This window comes from Sander lucioperca, chromosome 19 (assembly GCF_008315115.2).
Source record: "Sander lucioperca isolate FBNREF2018 chromosome 19, SLUC_FBN_1.2, whole genome shotgun sequence".
Taxonomy (NCBI): Eukaryota; Metazoa; Chordata; class Actinopteri; order Perciformes; family Percidae; genus Sander; species Sander lucioperca.
Genome location: NC_050191.1, coordinates 28,788,282 through 28,806,208, shown reverse-complemented (window position 1 = coordinate 28,806,208; position 17,927 = coordinate 28,788,282). Strand labels below are relative to the sequence as shown.

At 43.5% G+C, this 17,927-nt stretch overlaps 1 protein-coding gene across 1 annotated transcript; it reads left to right on the top strand.

Moving 5' to 3' along the window:
* Nucleotides 1-8,597: 8,597 nt before the first annotated feature.
* Nucleotides 8,598-16,027, top strand: cx23 (connexin 23). Its single transcript, XM_035995086.1, has 4 exons — nucleotides 8,598-8,752; nucleotides 10,229-10,411; nucleotides 11,868-12,065; nucleotides 14,540-16,027. The coding sequence occupies exons 1-4, from the start codon at nucleotides 8,723-8,725 to the stop codon at nucleotides 14,735-14,737; spliced, it is 609 nt and encodes a 202-aa protein (XP_035850979.1). The 5' UTR covers nucleotides 8,598-8,722; the 3' UTR covers nucleotides 14,738-16,027.
* The last annotated feature ends 1,900 nt before the right edge of the window (nucleotides 16,028-17,927 follow it).

The window sequence follows — 17,927 nt, the reverse complement described above, 5'->3', positions numbered from 1 at the left end:
GTACACCACCAGTCTTGGAGGGAAATCTGCCGAAATGTTTTACGGCGACAAGTTTAGAACGCTAAGACAAAGGAAGAGGAAGGCAACGGACATCCGGACGAAAATGAGGGACATCCGGCAGGAATTTCCGTCTTTTTTCACATTAATGTTTTTAGCGAACTTCAGATAATTCGATTGATAATATGTTGGAAACATAGCTACTGTCTCTTTTTCTAGCTTTAATATTTAGCTCGCTACAGCCTCTGAAATACAGTTAAGTCAGATTAAAAGATTCGGGGCTTTTGAGAAACCATTCGGGGCTGGAGTCCCAGAAGCCGCCCCCTTGCTGCGCCCCAGATAGATTGATAGATAGACAGATGGATGGATGGATGGATGGATGGGTAGGTGGGTGGATGGATGGATGGATGGATGGATGGGTGGATGGGTGAGTGGGTGGATGGGTAGGTAGGTGGATGGATGGGTGGATGGGTGGATGAATGGATGGATGGATGGATGGATGGATGGATGGATGGATGGATGGGTAGGTGGGTAGATCGATCGTTCGATAGGTAGATAGATAGATAGATAGATAGATAGATGGATGGATGGGTAGGTGGGTGGATGGATGGATGGATGGGTGGATGGGTGAGTGGGTGGATGGGTAGGTAGGTGGATGGATGGGTGGATGGGTGGATGAATGGATGGATGGATGGATGGGTAGGTGGATGGGTGGATGGGTAGGTAGGTGGATGGATGGGTGGATGGATGGATGGATGGATAGATGGATGGGTAGGTGGGTAGATCGATCGTTTGATAGATAGATAGATAGATAGATAGATAGATAGATAGATAGATAGATAGATAGATAGATAGATAGATAGATAGATAGCAGACAGACACAGTTAGCTGAAGAGACAGATATTTCCCCCAGGAGTTGGTGAAGATGACAGACAGACAGCTGATAGGAAGAGAATACTGGACATTCATTCATCAGGTGGACACGAACACAAAGACTCCTAATGAATCCTCATGTCGCTCTGAAACCGCTGGATGTGGAAAAAAGCAGCATTGCTGTTTTTCAGGTTGATTTGTCGCCTCTGATTGCTTCAACTAACAGATCCAGAGGATATCATTACATTCATGCCCCGATGTACAATTATCATTCCTTTGTTAGCTTTAGCCTTGCACAGATGTCATCATGCTCTGCTGGTTCTTTGATTGTAACTGCATGTTTCAGTGAGTGTGTGTCACAGGTCAAATTCAACAGAAAATCATCACATTGTGCTCAGTTAAGATAGTTACTCCATGTAAGAAGAACTCTGTGTTGCTGTAATTATCTGCTTGAAATTTTAACCCGAAACTAGGCTTTCAAACACGACACAAGTCCTAGTCCTCCAAACCATGTTCCTCCCCTCTATTACGACCCACAGGAGGGTTTTTCCGTCCTCATATCTAACAGTGTTTCCCACAGATTAGAAAGCAATTTGTGGCGCGTGGGACGTTGGGTGAAATACTTTTTTTTCGTAACAATCAAGTATCAAAAACTGAGGAGGACACGCTGTTGCAACCCAGTCTCAACCACAGTTCATGTAAATGTCACGTTATTTTTAATCTATTGATACGTGTTCACGGGGGACATTTTTCTCGTTTTTTACGTGGTGGCCAGCACGAAATACCCTACGGGGAAAGGATGCCTCACACGCCGGGAGACGGCCAAAAAGGACGCCCCAGATGCCGGGAGACGGCCGCCGGGAAACGGCCGCTGGGGACGCGCGACTATAACGGGATGGCGGAGGTTGGGTTTAGGAAAAACACTACAGGGAAAGGGCGCGTGTGTGTGTGGCCTGCATTGCCAGACCTTCCTCCACAGCGCTGCAGGAGGGTCTGGCAATGCAGGCCATTTCTAACAAGACCAACACTTATCTGAATCAGAAGATATTAGTCCATGGTGCCCGGGTAGCTCACCTGGTTGAGCGTGCGCCCCACGTACAGAGGCTCAGTCCTCGCCGTCGCGGATTGGGTTCTGGCCTGCGGCCCTTTGCCGCATGTCGTTGCCCCTCTCTCTCCCCTTTCATGTCTAAGCTGTCCTATCAAATAAAAGCCTAAAATGCCACCAAAAAAAACATTACTAAACTTACTAAAAAAGACGTTTAGTCTGGTAGTTTGGAGTGGTGGCATGATTCATGGTTTTTACTTTTTCCTTCTGTACACTTTTCTAACTTGTGTCCCTGCACGCTGAGGTCTGAAGATTAAGGTTTCCGTCTGGAGCTTAGACAAACAGACTTAAAAGTTCACTTTAACAGGCCATATGTGTGTGTGTCTGTGTGTGTGTGTGTGTGTGTGTGTGTGTGTGTGTGCGTGTGTGTGTGTGTGTGTGTGTGTGGTTGTTAGTGTGTGTGTGTGTGTGTGTGTGTGTGTGTGTGTCTGTCTGTATGTGTGTGTATGTGTGTGTGTGTGTATGTGTGTATCTGTGTCTGCGTGTGTGTGTGTGTGTGTGTGTGTGTGTGTGTGTGTGTGGTTGTTAGTGTGTGTGTGTGTGTGTGTGTCTGTCTGTATGTGTGTGTATGTGTGTGTGTGTGTATGTGTGTATCTGTGTCTGCGTGTGTGTGTGTGTGTGTGTATATGTGTGTGTGTGTGTGTGTGTGTGTGTGTATGTGTGTGTGTGTGTGCGTGTGGTTGTTAGTGTGTGTGTCTGTTTATGTGTGTGTGTGGTTGTTAGTGTGAGTGTCTGTGTGTGTGTGTGTCTGTTTGTGTGTGTGTGTGTGTGTGTGTGTGTGTGTGTGGTTGTTAGTGTGTGTGTGTGTGTGTGTGTGTGTGTGTGTGTGTGTGTGTGTGTGTGTGTGTGTGTGTGTGTGTGTGTGTGTGTGTGTGTGTGTGTGTGTGTGTGTGTGTATGTGTGTGTGTGTGTGTGTGTGTGTGTGTGTGTATCTGTGTCTGCGTCTGCGTCTGCGTGTGTGTGTGTGTGTGTGTGTGTGTGTGTGTGTGTGTGTGTGTGTGTGTGTGTGTGTGTGTGTGTGAGTGTCTGTGTATATGTGTGTGTCTGTTTGTGTATATGTGTGTGTCTGTGTGTGTGAGTGTGTGGTTGTTAGTGTGAGTGTCTGTGTGTGTGTGTCTGTTTGTGTATATGTGTGTGTGTGTGTGTGTGTGTGTGTGTGTCTGTGTGTCTGTGTGTGTGTGTGTGTGTGTGTGTGTGTGTGTGGTTGTTAGTGTGTGTGTGTGTGTGTGTGGTTGTTAGTGTGTGTGTGTGTGTGTGTGTGTGTGTGTCTGTGTGTGTGTGTGTGTGTGTGTGTGTGTGTGTGTGTGTGTGTGTGTGTGTGTGTGTGTGTGTGTGCTCACAGTCACAGATGGCAGTGTTTCCTCAAAGGGATGGCACTACATGCGTTGGCATTTGATCATGAATATTTTTTTGCTTCAAGAAGCCAATCTGTCTGTTAACCAAAAAAATATTAATAACGGAGGTTCAGTCTCAGTAAAACAGCTGACAATGTCAGAGTGATAACATGTTCCAGAGTCTATTATTAGTCATGTGTAAGATTAAAAGAGAATGGAGCAAACCACTCGTTAACAGCGCTATAGGCTCTCAGATGATTTCATGTTTAACGAGGCTAATTATTACAATAGATGAAAATCTTACAAACAAATGTTGCATTACAACATCACATTAAAGGCCCCATGGCATGAACATTTCACTTTATGAGGTTTTCTAACATGGCTAGAAATGGTGATAGGTGTAAACCGAGCCCTGGGTATCCTGCTCTGTCTTTGAGAAAATGAAAGATCAGATGGGCCAATCAGGAATCTTCCCTTTTTGACGTCATAAGGGGAAAGGTTACCGCCCCTTTCTCTGCTTTGCCCACCCAGAGAATTTGGCCCCCCCATGAGAGAGAGAGAGAGAGACATCATGGCTTGAAAACAAGCGAAGTGGCAGTTGGTCAAGGCCACACCCCCCCATATATAAAGAGACTTCAGATACAGTATTAGGGGACCACTAAGGTCTATATAAAAGAGACTTCAGATACAGTATTAGGGGACCACTAAGGTCTATATAAAAGAGACTTCAGATACAGTATTAGGGGACCACTAAGGTCTATATAAAAGAGACTTCAGATACAGTATTAGGGGACCACTAAGGTCTATATAAAAGAGACTTCAGATACAGTATTAGGGGACCACTAAGGTCTATATAAAGAGACTTCAGATACAGTATTAGGGGACCACTAAGGTCTATATAAAGAGACTTCAGATACAGTATTAGAGGACCACTAAGGTCTATATAAAGAGACTTCAGATACAGTATTAGGGGACCACTAAGGTCTATATAAAAGAGATTTCAGATACAGTATTAGGGACCACTAAGGTCTATATAAAGAGACTTCAGATACAGTATTAGGGGACCACTAAGGTCTATATAAAGAGACTTCAGATACAGTATTAGGGGACCACTAAGGCCTATATAAAAGAGACTACAGATAGATTGACCAGCCTGGTCTCACAGAATTCTGTGAAATGATCACGAATTGTTAACACGGCATTACGTGGTGGTGGCACGGAATGTGTGAAAAATCCATGTGGCCACCACAGAAAACAACGCCAATGTAAAGTCGATGAGAAAATGACGTAGCATTAAGAGTATGTAAGGCCGAAATTCCGCGTACGGAGGTTGGTTGGAGTGGTGGATGGGTCAAACATCACAGGACTTTCTCCCTCTGACAGATCAGATACAGACTCAACCAAAGGTGGGAGTCTGGCACAACCTCCTCTGATTGGCCAACACTACGTTCCAGTTAACCCTTTCCTTGAGTTTCAAGCCCTTTGAACCTGTAATAGTTTGTCCTCTGTCACTAACAGACACGTTTGCAAACTCTCACTTGAAGCACAAAAATTGATTAAATTTTTTTTTTATTGTTATAATTTTTAGGGGGGCTGAGATGACATTTAGAGGGGCTTGAGCAGCCCTAAAAACGGTCTAAAATCGCCAATGCGCCAAAGGCACCTGACCAAACGTCACTTTCTGACGCGATGGGAGTGAGAATGTGTTGACAGATCAGACACGTCAGTGATGGTGTGTTTGTGACATCATCGCCTCTCTCTGAGCCAATGGCTGCACTTTTTACACACGGAGAGAGTCGGTCCTCGCGTGCCTGGCGAGCGCACACACGGCGAGCCAGCCAGCACACGTTGGCAGCCAAAGTTGTATGAAGCGAGACAGAGTTAGCACAGCTCACACCGGAAGCTCTAGGATCGGACCTTCAAATTAAAAGGACGCACCCCACAGTGTGTGTGTGTGTGTGTGTGTGTGTGTCTGTGTGTGTATAGTTGTTACTGTGTGTGTGTGTAGTTGTTACTGTGTGTGTGTGTGTGTGTGTGTGTGTGTGTGTGTGTGTGTGTGTGTGTGTGTCTGTGTGTGTGTGTGTGTGTGTGTGTGTGTGTGTGTGTGTGTGTGTGTGTGTGTCTGTGTGTGTGTGTGTGTGTGTGTGTGTGTGTGTGTGTAGTTGTTACTGTGTGTGTGTGTGTGTGTGTGGTTGTTAGTGTGTGTGTGTGTGTGTGTGTGTGTGTGTGTGTGTGTGTGTGTGTGTGTGTGTGTGTGTGTGTGTGTGTGTGTGTGTGTGTGTGCGTGTGTGTAGTTGTTACTGTGTGTGTGTGTGTGTGTCTGTGTGTGTGTGTGTCTGTGTCTGTGTGTGTGTGTGTGTGTGTGTGTGTGTGTGTGTGTGTGTGTCTGTGTGTGTGTGTGTGTGTGTGTGTGTGTGTGTGTAGTTGTTACTGTGTGTGTGTGTGTGTGTGTGTGTGTGTGTGTGTGTGTGTGTGTGTGTTTCCTCAAAGGGATGGCATTACATAACAAAAAAAAATCATGTTACACCTTGTTGGACATTTTACCGGTCTGGATGGGGCTCAAGTCTGAGTTTTAGCTAAGACTTGTTGATATATTTCAGAGGACATTCAGAGGATGAATATTAATTAATTTGGCTTTCGTCACATCCCTCATGGCCTCCTTCGATGACAGTGTACTTGGGATATGACTCAGAAAATAAAATCAGAGAAACGTCCACATAAATCTTGCTTTTCACCTAAATATCTAACTGTACTTTTTTCACTGGTAATCTCTTTTCTCTCTAATTAGATCATTAAAATCACATTCTTTACTTCTGTACAACACAGTCTCACAGCAGTTCGTGAAATGGTCACGTAATTTTTAATCTATTGATTCGTGTACACGGACATGTTTATCTTGTATTTTCCGTGGTGGTCAGCACGTAATGGGAAGCTTCTATACAGAGGTTGGGTTTAGGAAAAGAAGAATGCGGAAAGGACAAGTCATTTTCGGCATTTCATACTCGCTACCGTAGTCGTGCTGTGACTACGAAAGATGCTTCCCATTGAAATACATTAGTTTAAAAAACGTGCTGACCACCACAAAAAAAAAAAACGGCATAAACGTGTCCGTGTACACGAATCAATAGATTAAATTACGTGACCATTTCACAAACTGCCGTGAGACTGGGTTGTTCTGTACCCCTCAACCCCATCACCCAAATTATTGTTCCTCTATTAAAATAAATGCCCATGACAAACTGGAGTTAGGAAAAAATTCTTATGTAGACGAAAAAGGGAAACCTGTCCCTCTTACACATATGCGGAGTTTGCGGGGGGGCCTTCAAATTAAAAGGACGAACCCCCCCGCCCCCCCCTCCAAAAAAAATAATGTTACACCTCCTGTGTGTGTGTGTGTGTGTGTGTGTCTGTATCTGTGTCTGTGTGTGTGTCTGTGTCTGTGTGTGTGTGTGTGTGTGTGTGTGTGTGTGTGTGTGTGTGTGTGTGTGTGTGTGTCTGTGTGTGTGTGTGTAGTTGTTACTGTGTGTGTGTGTGTGTGTGTGTGTGTGTGTCTGTATCTGTGTCTGTGTGTGTGTCTGTGTGTGTGTGTGTGTGTGTGTGTGTGTGTGTGTGTGTGTGTGTGTGTGTGTGTGTGTCTGTGTGTGTGTGTGTAGTTGTTACTGTGTGTGTGTGTGTGTGTGTGTGTGTGTGTCTGTATCTGTGTCTGTGTGTGTGTCTGTGTCTGTGTGTGTGTGTGTGTGTGTGTGTGTGTGTGTGTGTGTGTGTGTGTGTGTGTGTGTGTCTGTGTGTGTGTGTGTAGTTGTTACTGTGTGTGTGTGTGTGTGTGTGTGTGTGTCTGTATCTGTGTCTGTGTGTGTGTCTGTGTCTGTGTCTGTGTGTGTGTGTGTGTGTGTGTGTGTGTGTGTGTGTGTGTGTGTGTGTGTGTGTGTGTGTAGTTGTTACTGTGTGTGTGTGTGTGTGTGTGTGTGTGTGTGTGTGTGTGTGTGTGTGTGTAGTTGTTACTGTGTGTGTGTGTGTGTGTGTGTGTGTGTGTGTGTGTGTGTGTCTGTGTCTATTAGACACAGACACAGACTCTCTATTAAAATAAATGCCCATGACAAACTGGAGTTAGGAAAAAATTCTTATGTAGACGAACACACACACACACACACACACACACACACACACACAGACACACACACAGACACACACACAGACACACAAGGGAAACCTGTCCCTCTTACACATACGCGGAGTTTGCGGGGGGGCCTGGCGGCTGAAGTGGGTAATTGCATTGTTTGCAATATTTTAAATAACACAAAACAACTAAATGGTGGTAGGTAATACATCTGATTTCTTATAGGCCTACTGCTTTTCAGGGCTCTGGCTCTCCCCTGAGACCATTGTCGACGCAAAAAATGAAAATTACTGTTGCACTAGTCTGGACATCTTACCGTGCCAACGTTGTAATAAAGTTTCCTAAATGCCATGTATATACATTTGCTGTCAACTTACTAATTGATTGTGGGTTTTGTGTAGATTTGGACTTTTATACGTTTTTATTCCACTTTGTTTAAACGGCGAGGTGGATCTCCTGATCGCTGTGGATTACTTTTTTCCCGTGTCAATGGTGTGGTGCCGCTCTGCCTTTTCTTTGTGTGAAGAACGTATATATCCTATGCATTGTATCAACATAGGACGTGATATGTGTGAGTATATGATTCGACCAGATAACTGACCAATCAATGCCTGTTATCTGGCACAACTCCAAAAAAGGTATCTTCTGTCTTGGGGGGACCTCTGCTCATGTTAACAATTTCCAGATGTTCTCAGTGAATGTAGAGTAAAGTTCATGCATCCTCCTTATACCAACTCTTAAGTCAAAGTGTATAGAATGTTATAGAATGTCAATATACCACAATGGATAACGGCAAAATACGGATCTTTTTTCTCAACGTGTCTTAACGTTTTATGGTGTGACTGCGCTTGGTTTCTGCGTTTGGAGAGGCATCTCAACAGACTGATTGTTCACTGTTACATTTTAGTTGAATTTACGTGTCGGGGCAGTTTGCCACCGTCTGTCTATTGCGTTCCAAGATAGCCTGGATTTCATAAGGCGAATTGTTAAATTGTTAGAATGTAATTTAAAATCTTCTTTAAAAATAAACATATATGTTTATTTAGCATGTTTGTTTTGTCCATATGTGCTATGTGATAGGATGCTTTACTTTTCCTCTCATGTTTCTCACCTATAAGTTCATTAGCCTCTCCATTTTGAGGCTCTTCTTGTCAAGTCCCCTGTGTTTTATTTTGAAAAGCTGTGAGCGGAAGTAGCCCGGGTTGATTGCGTCTGGCTTGACTCTGCTCTCTGACCCGCAAGGTCCCGCAACTGGCATGAGTTTGGGATCATCCCGGAGTGGAAAAAGAGGGGGGAATGAACAACACTCCGCCAGGATTACGGTTGGTGTGTGGACTTTATTTCACTTTGTCCAGTTTTTGGCTTTTGGAGTTTGAATTTTCGGGGGTTTCTTTCTGTGTTACTCGTAGCTCGCCAAGGGCACTTTTGTTTGGGACAACAGCCGCTCCGTCAATGCACTTCCAGAAGTATTTACAGTGCAGGGTGTGTTGTCCTCACTCTTGTTTATTTACTAATATTTTTTTAAATTTTTCTCATTTAGTGTCCACATAGACAAAACTCAGACATTTGTGTGAGAAGGTGTGAGGAAAAATGTCCACAAATGTCCTTATTTATCACATTTGAAATGGATAATTTATCAGAATGATGATTTCTGTAACTCAGGTAAGACCAGGTGCTTTTCAAAATAAAGCTCAAAGTCTTTCAAATTAAAATCAAACAAACATTAAGTTCAGTTGAGCTCCTGGGTGCAATGTAGCACTATTTTAGTTGCATGTTTGCCATCTCATTCTCTCTGCATTGTGTGTGACAGGAGGTTGTTTTTTTCGCTGACATAGTTGTATAGGGATTATAATGCAGGGACAACATGCCCCCCCCAGCCCATTGTTGGCCCCTCTGTCTCTGTTGTCCTTTTTCTACTGAGCGAGTCAATTGATGGCGGGATAAAAGGCAAAAAAAAAATATGCATTGACATGGCTTTCAGGGCAGAGAGAGAGAACGAGAGAGAGAGAGAGAGAGAGAGAGAGAGAGAGAGAGAGAGAGAGAGAAAGAGAGAGAGACAGGGGTCATTTGGAGATTATGTGGTCTTGTGTGCCAGCAGCAAACCGGCCATGACGGCCCAGAGCATCCCTGGAATATCCACAGGCAAACCATGTCTTTAAACTACATCAAAAACTTCTATGAAGGATGCGTAAGTAGTTCACAAAGCCCGGTCGCTGGGGCTTTTATTGTGACTTTCATCCACTTAGCTGACAACTTCATAATTTGACAGTTGCAGAGGAGCGGCGTCAGAACAATTATTCCCCTCGAGGCTTAAAAAACAAAAAGAGATTGATCTGTTTTTCATTCTCAGCTTTGTAATCCATCTCCGTTTACCTCCGTCTTCATTCAGTCGTGTGACATGTTTGTGAGTCTAAAAGGCTCTCTGCATTGTTAGACATGTCATTTGGGCCTTTTTTTTGTTTTTGGGAAACGTGACTCAGTGTTAGTGTCAGAAGTGAGCAGGTAGAGAGAGAAGATGGGAAATGTTTCCTCTGAATGGGTTTTGTTTAAGCCGTCAGAGCTCAGGGCTTCAGTGCGCCTCTCTGTCGCAGCTGCATTTATCTAACAAAAGCTATTTTCTCTTTGTCTCTGACTGTGTGTGTGTGTGTGTGTACGCACGTCTTTGTGTCCATGCACATTTGTGTGTCACTTGTTTGTGCCATGAATGTTTGTACGTATCATAAATGTTTGTGTGTGTCCCTCTGCCTGTATGTATGTATGTGTTCTGCATTGTATAATTGTGTGTGCATGTGTGCGTTCCAGCTCAGGCCTCCTACGGTGATAGGCCAGTTCCACACCTTGTTCTTCGGCTCGGTGCGGATGTTCTTTTTGGGAGTTCTTGGCTTCGCTGTCTACGGAAATGAGGCGCTGCACTTCAGCTGTGACCCCGATCGGAGAGAAATCAACCTGTACTGCTACAACCAGTTCAGACCCATAACACCTCAGGTATGGACTTATGAAACTAAACTTAATGGACCTTCTTCACAGCAGACATTTTGACTTGTCATAGTAGGAAAAGCACAGCTGAAATTGATAACCTTAACGATGGCTCAGTTCCATCAAGTGTCCCAGAAAGCTATTTCAGTGAGTCAGCATGAACAATACCAGGACCTCTCCTAAGAGGAATGCAGCCATCATTAATGGTTTAATACACCTGTGCTGTTCCAACTATGACATGTCAACATGTCTGCCGTGAAAAAGGTCTATTACACAGAAATGTACTGGTACAATCTTTTCAGTCCCTTCAACATCGTATTTTTAAGGGCCAAACGGAATCTGCCGACGCAGAATGTTTTGCAGAATTTTCCACAGAATTACAGATAATACATCTTCACCCCAAGCAGAAAAACAATCCGCTAAATATCACAAATTTGGGGGGCTTCTTTAGGGACAAACAGTGTCGTGTCCGGTCAGACTGAAACATTTGCAATCAGAAAACAGTCACATGCTGTGATCAGTGACGGACTGGTATCAAAAGAACAGCCCTGGCATTTGCAACACACCGGCCCTATTTTAAAACCACACCAACCTCACCCAAACATTGAGATAAAAAGCCAAAAAAAACATACAGAGAATGCAAAAATGTAGAACATACACTGAAAGGACACGCATTACTATCGCTACAGTCGGTGACATATGCCAACAACAATTTAACATCTAAGAGCGTCGGCAGATCTACGACATGATATGCTCCGCTAAAGGCACATTCTGCGCTAATACAATGGCTCAACGTTTAAGCACAGCACATAATACAACAGCTCCTCAACAACATGGAAAGATCAATGCTCAGCCTCTGGGTAGTACATGCATTGAGTGTCAATAACATAGCTTCGAAATTAGTAACTCTGCCTACCGAGAGAAACCCTCCCATGCAGCTTGCTGCGCTAAAATCTTGAATATTTTTTGGCTGCATGCATAAAATAACTTATCAAAATAAACCAAAGACAGATTATTGTTATTGTCAGAAGTGGCCCATAGAGGGCAGCCCTTCTGGCATTTGCCCAAATTCCAGATGGCCAGTCCGTCACTGGCTGTGATCAACACGACAGTTTTTCCATATTGATAGATAATGCAATGTGGGAGAGGTGAAACATTTCAGCAATCGTTGAACTCGACTGGGTTCCTGCCAGCCTCGGTTACCAAAGACACAACCCGCATCATCTGGATGGCCAATTTAAAAACCAATGTGTCAAGTGATGAATAATGAATGTACAAATATTATTTTTCCTTACATATTCTTGCTTCGCCTCTCCCTGCTCGACCTCCAATCCCATAACCTTTTTACCTCACCCACTATCACCCATATCCATCATACATTTCAGGATACCTCCATTCTATATCCCATCGTCTTCTTCCATTGGCGTTCCTCACTCCTTCGTTCTCTTCTTTCTCCCCATTTCAGGTCTTTTGGGCATTACAACTGGTAACGGTGCTAGTTCCTGGGGCGGTCTTCCACCTCTACGCAGCCTGTAAGAACATTGACCAGGAAGAGATCCTCGAACGACCCATCTACACCGTATTCTACATAATTTCTGTTCTGCTTCGCATCATTCTGGAAGTCATCGCCTTCTGGCTACAAAGCCACCTCTTTGGCTTCCAGGTCTGTAAACTTCAAACTTAATTAATTCAATTCCTTCCAGTGCCTTTCTATGTCACAGTTATGTAGTTTTCAAGTTGCCACTCATGTTCATATGACCTGACGCAGCAGATGGTTTGTTACACAGAACCATCTGAGAAGCTGTCATTGGAAATTGTTTGGGAAAGGGAAGGTACTCTTAAAAAAATACCTGGCAGGTAATTGGATGAACCATATGTCTATCATGTCCATCATTGTTGTTTGGAACAAACAGTTGCCGCCGTCACACACACCTAAACCACAGCCGTAGCTGCCAGTAGCTCCTCACCAGACGCTGATTGGTTTGGTTAGCTGGTAGTTTAGACACAAACTCATTACTTGCAGCCTGACAAAATACATTTCCGCATGATCTAATGATCTCACAAGAATCCAGCTGCCGTGCAAGGCAAATGGTCATGGTGATAAAAGGGCGTGCAGAGTCCCCTCTACAACCTTTTGGAAGTTCCTTCTGGCACCAAAGCTCTCCCAAGCCAGGCAGGCGATGTAAATCTTCCAGCATGTCCCGAGTTGCCAAAGGTCCCTTTTGCCAATTCGCCATACCTGGGACTCCTTTAAAGGAATGGGACTAGGGCACACCCTTACTAGGTGCCCATATCACATCTCTTCATGCAATGGAGCAACAGCTCAATAGTTATCAAGATCTTCAAAATATTGAACTTTGTAAGGCAAGCCAGGTTTTGGACAATGTTTTTGGATGTTGTCACTGTCAAGATAGCCTGGTTCCACGCCAAAGTTTGTGGAACCAGGTAGGCCTGCACGATTCGGGGAAAAATATGAATCACGATTTTTTAGCTTAGAATTGATATCACAATTTTCTGCCACGATTTTTTTCTCACGAAGTGTAATGTTTATTGCACACGTGAACCATGACAAAACAAAACAAATTGGCAGTACCAAACATAGATTGTTTTTGGCACTTATAGCACATTGCACATCACCACGAGCCTGTAAACACAGAGGCTTCAATGAAGAGAAGGGAGAGCATTGCAGCGCTTAGAGCGCTTTAAAACCTTTTTTATACAGTCCATGTTTAAAACTCACAGAAGAAAGTAGTAGTGTTTGTGATGCAGTCATTTTTTAAAATAAAAAATAAAAATTGAAGTTATTTAAAAATTAAATCGTGAACAGGGTGAATCGAGATTTTATAACGATTAATCGTGCAGGCCTAGAACCAGGCCACACCAGGACAACATCAATGTCTTGCTGTTTGTTGTTGTTTCCCGTAGCGAAGGGATTTTGAGAACGCCAACACACAGAGAGCAGAAGGTGAGGGGCAAAGCCTAAATGCTGGACGTCAGGCTATATCCTGGAAATGTGCTTCCGTTGATCCAGATTAACAATATACAAGAAGCTTGCAACACATGTTGTCAAGCAAAGAGGTGGATCAAACAATGCTGTTTGTCAGGTCCACCATGAATCCATGCATACACCCTGTCTGGTGTCAATGATACCAGCAAATGGTGGTGTAAAAATGGCCAGGATCATTTACATGGTTATTCTGCCAGCAGGATGGTGTCCCAGTTTACAAGAGTTTTTAGCATTTCAAGATAGTTCCTGGAACATGATAGCAACAACATTAGCCTGCACAATACCCAATATTACAACACAAAAGACTGGAGTTGGTGTTCCTTACCCGTACATTCTAGCCTGGCTCCTCCCTCCTACATACTTCCGCTCCATTTTCATTTCCCTTCAGTACTCCGTCTGGGTTTGCGGTATATTCTTGGGTTTTCTCCGGTCAAATATTTACCGGTCCAATCAGCGAACAGAGGGAGTGGCTGAGAACGATGACGTTGAGGACGTGCTCTAGAAAGATGCGAGCAAAGCCATTCAGTCCGTTGTGGCAGCAACGCTGCTGAATATCCAGAAGTTAAAGCCCGAGCAAGAACAATCTTTGCTAAGTTGTGTTGGGGGCCATGATGTCGTGGTCCTCCTCCCCACGGGGTTCGGGAAAAGTTTGATTTTCAAGCTCGCTAGTGGTTAAGTAGTTGTGGTGAAGTAGTTGGCTAAAGCTATCGGTAGCGGTGGTAATGCTAATAGCCTTGGCGGTCTCCCCTCTTGCTGCACATGCGCATAGCATATGTCACGACCAAACGTTAGCGTTTGGTTATGGCAAATCCAGAGTGGCTCAGGGCAGATCCAATAGTTTTAAACTTCAACAGAGTACCCGCCTTCAAGGAAGTTAACACTGTCAATGGAGAGAGGCCAGACTCTCTCTACAAATGAAATGTACGAGAGTCTGGTAGGACCAGGCTAAGTACATTCTAGGTAAAGCTAGCAAGTACTTGGTGAGATCCAACTGGAGTATCATTCAATAATAACACTGAGAATCCCTGCAAATGTGCACGGTGTCATCTACATAACGAGACATATAATGATTGGAAGTTTAGACAATCATGAAAGTATTACCACCTCATGTTTCTCTTTTTGTCCCCCAGGTCCACCCGCTGTACAAGTGTGATGCCAGTGCTTTGGAAAAGGCCTTTAATGTGACAAAGTGCATGGTGCCTGAACACTTTGAAAAAACCATCTTCCTCAGTGCCATGTACACCTTCACCGTGATCACCATACTCCTCTGTGTTGCTGAGATATTTGAGATACTCTGCCGACGGCTTGGTTATCTTAACAACCAATGACACATACACACAAGCACGCATAAATGACTAAGGGTAAAAATATATGACATTAATTCTGCCAGTTTTTAATCGGGCTCTTGGTTAGCTACTGCTGGACTTTCATAAAACAGAACAGGAAGCTGACGTAAGAGCAAAACCTCACCTGTGGTCCATCGTGAGTGAGTTGCACCAAGAAATTTAAGAATGTGCGACAATGTCAGAACTGGCAAGTCTGAAATAGTCTCTGGGTGTTTTTTGCCCTCAACTATAGAGTGATCATCCCTAGTGGTATTTCAGATATCAGTGGGTTTGTACTGGCTGTGTCCAAAGTCTGCGCCTCTGACTCTGAAATGTTGGGGGATGGGTTAGAAGTTTTCTTTTTACCACAAGAGAGATTGAAAGACAGGCATAGACTTCAGGGTGCTGCTAAAACCTGTAACTATTGTTGAATTAGAGCACAAGGAAAACCCGGTTAGTCACAAACCTGGCCCAAAACAACTTGAGGTTCGCCAAACCCTGTTCTTGGAGCTGTACCTCATATCTGATCCTTCTACACATCCTGGAAGCATTACCCTGGGCTAATTAGGGCCTGGTTTACACTAAATGCATCAAGGCTCATTAAACCAACTAGATGTATCTTCACTTGGACACTTACAGAGTGCCAACAATGAACCTAAACAGCTCCATTTCATGAGATTTCTAAAGTTGCAGAACACTTTGGTTAAAAGGCATTAAGTCTTCATGTAATGTAACAACACAAAACAATGCAAATCATTTAGCTAGTCACATCATTCTGCATTAAAGTGCAGATAAACAATATAGTCTAGCTTGTCTTCCAGGTGCTGATCAAATATGACAGGCAGATTATCACTCATGTCATTCTAAAGAAACTGTGGTCCAGTACCCATGTGCGAGTGAATTTCAGGTGCCATTGCTCCTGACACTTCCATGTGCCAGAGTTATCACTTCCAATATGTGTCAGTCGTTGCTTCCAGCTCGTTCTGACCTTTACTTCCATTGACATGAACGCCACAACTTTGTTGGGGGCTTTTGATGGCGTTGTCTGCCTTTTCAGATATCTGTTTCAGCATAGTGGGTCTTAAACAACCTTCAACTTGACTTGTAGAATGGAGAAAGGCTGTCTCAAAACACCAATCTCATGCGCCAGAAAGTTTTTCAAAAGTGGCTCAGATTACTTCCATGAGATTTAAAGGCATCTTCGAAAAACGATGCATCAAGAAAATGGTTGAAATGTTGTGGTTTACTCTTTGAGGGTAAAGATCTCCCCAAAGAATTTAATAATCTAAAAAAAACAACAACCAAGAAATCAAACACTTCCTGGCTGACATTTTGAAACTTTAAAGAAATATATATTCTGAATGATTAGTGACAAAAGTATTATTTGAATTTGGATATACAAATGTGGGTTGTAGTGTAGTTCTTAACAGACATGGACAAAATCTACATAGGAATTTGAAGTTTTTGGAGTTCAGGCCCTGTAGGTCTCATATATAATACAATAAGGCTGAAATGCAAAAACTTAAAGGTGCTGTAGGTAGCATTGTGAAGATCCAGGACTTAGATCCAGGACTTAGATCCAGGACTTAGATCCAGGACTTAGATCCAGGACTTAACAAGAATTTGAACATCGACAACTTCTCAGTCCCTCCCCCCCTTTCAGCTAAAGCCCCAAACGGTCTCCTAAGCCCCTCCCCCCACAAGGGAGAATGAATGCGTGTGCATGAGCAGTGATTGACATGCAGTTAGACACCCCCCCTGGCCCTGATTGGTGCATCTGAACAGGAAGCGGTGGATTTTGGTGGATTTTTGCAAATCACACTACAGGCTGTAGGTGGTGCCAGAGGAACCAGATTGTTTTTAAAATTACCAGCTTTCATATAGTTCTACTGGAACATAGGCTCAGTTTCAGCAAATATCACAGAAAGGTAGTTACCTACTGCACCTTTAAGTGCTAATTCAGTCCTGATATATTTGAAAAAATAATTAAGCTTTTGTCCATGTCTGATTCTCAACCATCTCTTCATCAAGGGTGTCTTCTACCCCGCACTCTCTTTATATCACCTTTTCCTAGCTTGTAGTATTACACATAATACTCTTTGTAACGTTGCCTTCGGTGTCACTGTCTATGTATTTTGAAAAAGATTACCTCTCGTGTTTTGTAATGTTTTTTTTTTTTTTAATCAGACATCCATCCATCTTTTGTTATAAAGTTTTCAGCAATCTGTTTATCATCTCAGGTACAAAATTGCATTACCAGACAAAAGTGGATCAAACCCTCATTTCAAGTCCTTTTAAAAACCTTAAATAAGCTTTTCCGGCACTGAGGGATCAGTCCAATTGATCCCAACCTACAGTACCGAAGGCCTGGTTGGTCTGATAGGCTTTGAGAGGATTTGAAACAGGTATGTGACTCCTATGGTTTGGGTTTGTCTGCATTCTGGTATCCTTTATTGAAGGATGGTTTTAAATTTTGCCTCTAAAAGCAACAACATTCTCACTCCCAACTCGTCAACATACTGACGGTCCTTGGTCAGGACCTACTTTTTAAAGCTCTTGGTATCCCTTTGGCATCCTTTTCAAGGCACTTGGTCAGGATCCTTTGGGTCACTTTTTAACACTCTGGGTATCCCTTTGCAGTAATTATTTAATGCGCTTAGTCAGGATCCTTTAGGTCACTTTTTAACACTGGGTATCCCATTGGCATCCTTTTCAAGGCACTTGGTCAGGATCCTTTGGGTCACTTTTCAAGGCACTTGGTCAAGACCCCTTGGCATCATTTTTTAACGTGTAGGGTAAAACCACTTAGGGTTAGGAAAGAATCGTGGGTGGGGTTAAAAGATGTACGTTTAAATGACATATGGGACAAGAACTGGGCACGAACTCCGGTCTCCTTGGTGAAAGGCCTGTGTTGTTTGATCCAACCCGCCTGCTTACACAGAGTTTTGGTCATTAATACTACTCCCTAGCATTGTTACTATTCATACTACGTCATCTTACAGCGCCGCGGTGCAGCAGTTGCTCTGCCCGGTGCGTCCAATACAGACGCTAAAGGGTGCCTTGTGTGTTGGCATGTAGGTCAGTATTTGACGAGTTCAGAGTGAGAACGGCTTGCTTTAAGTTCTGTCACCAAGACATAGGCCTTGTTTACATTAAATACAAATTCTACATCTTTACGGTTCAGCTCCATTAG

Coding starts and splice junctions, on each gene's coding strand:
- cx23 (XM_035995086.1), top strand. CDS start 8,723: ATGAACAACACTCCGCCAGGATTACGGTTG. Junction 10,412..11,867: donor TCAGACCCATAACACCTCAG/GTATGGACTTAT, acceptor TCCCCATTTCAG/GTCTTTTGGGCATTACAACT. Junction 12,066..14,539: donor GCCACCTCTTTGGCTTCCAG/GTCTGTAAACTT, acceptor TTTGTCCCCCAG/GTCCACCCGCTGTACAAGTG.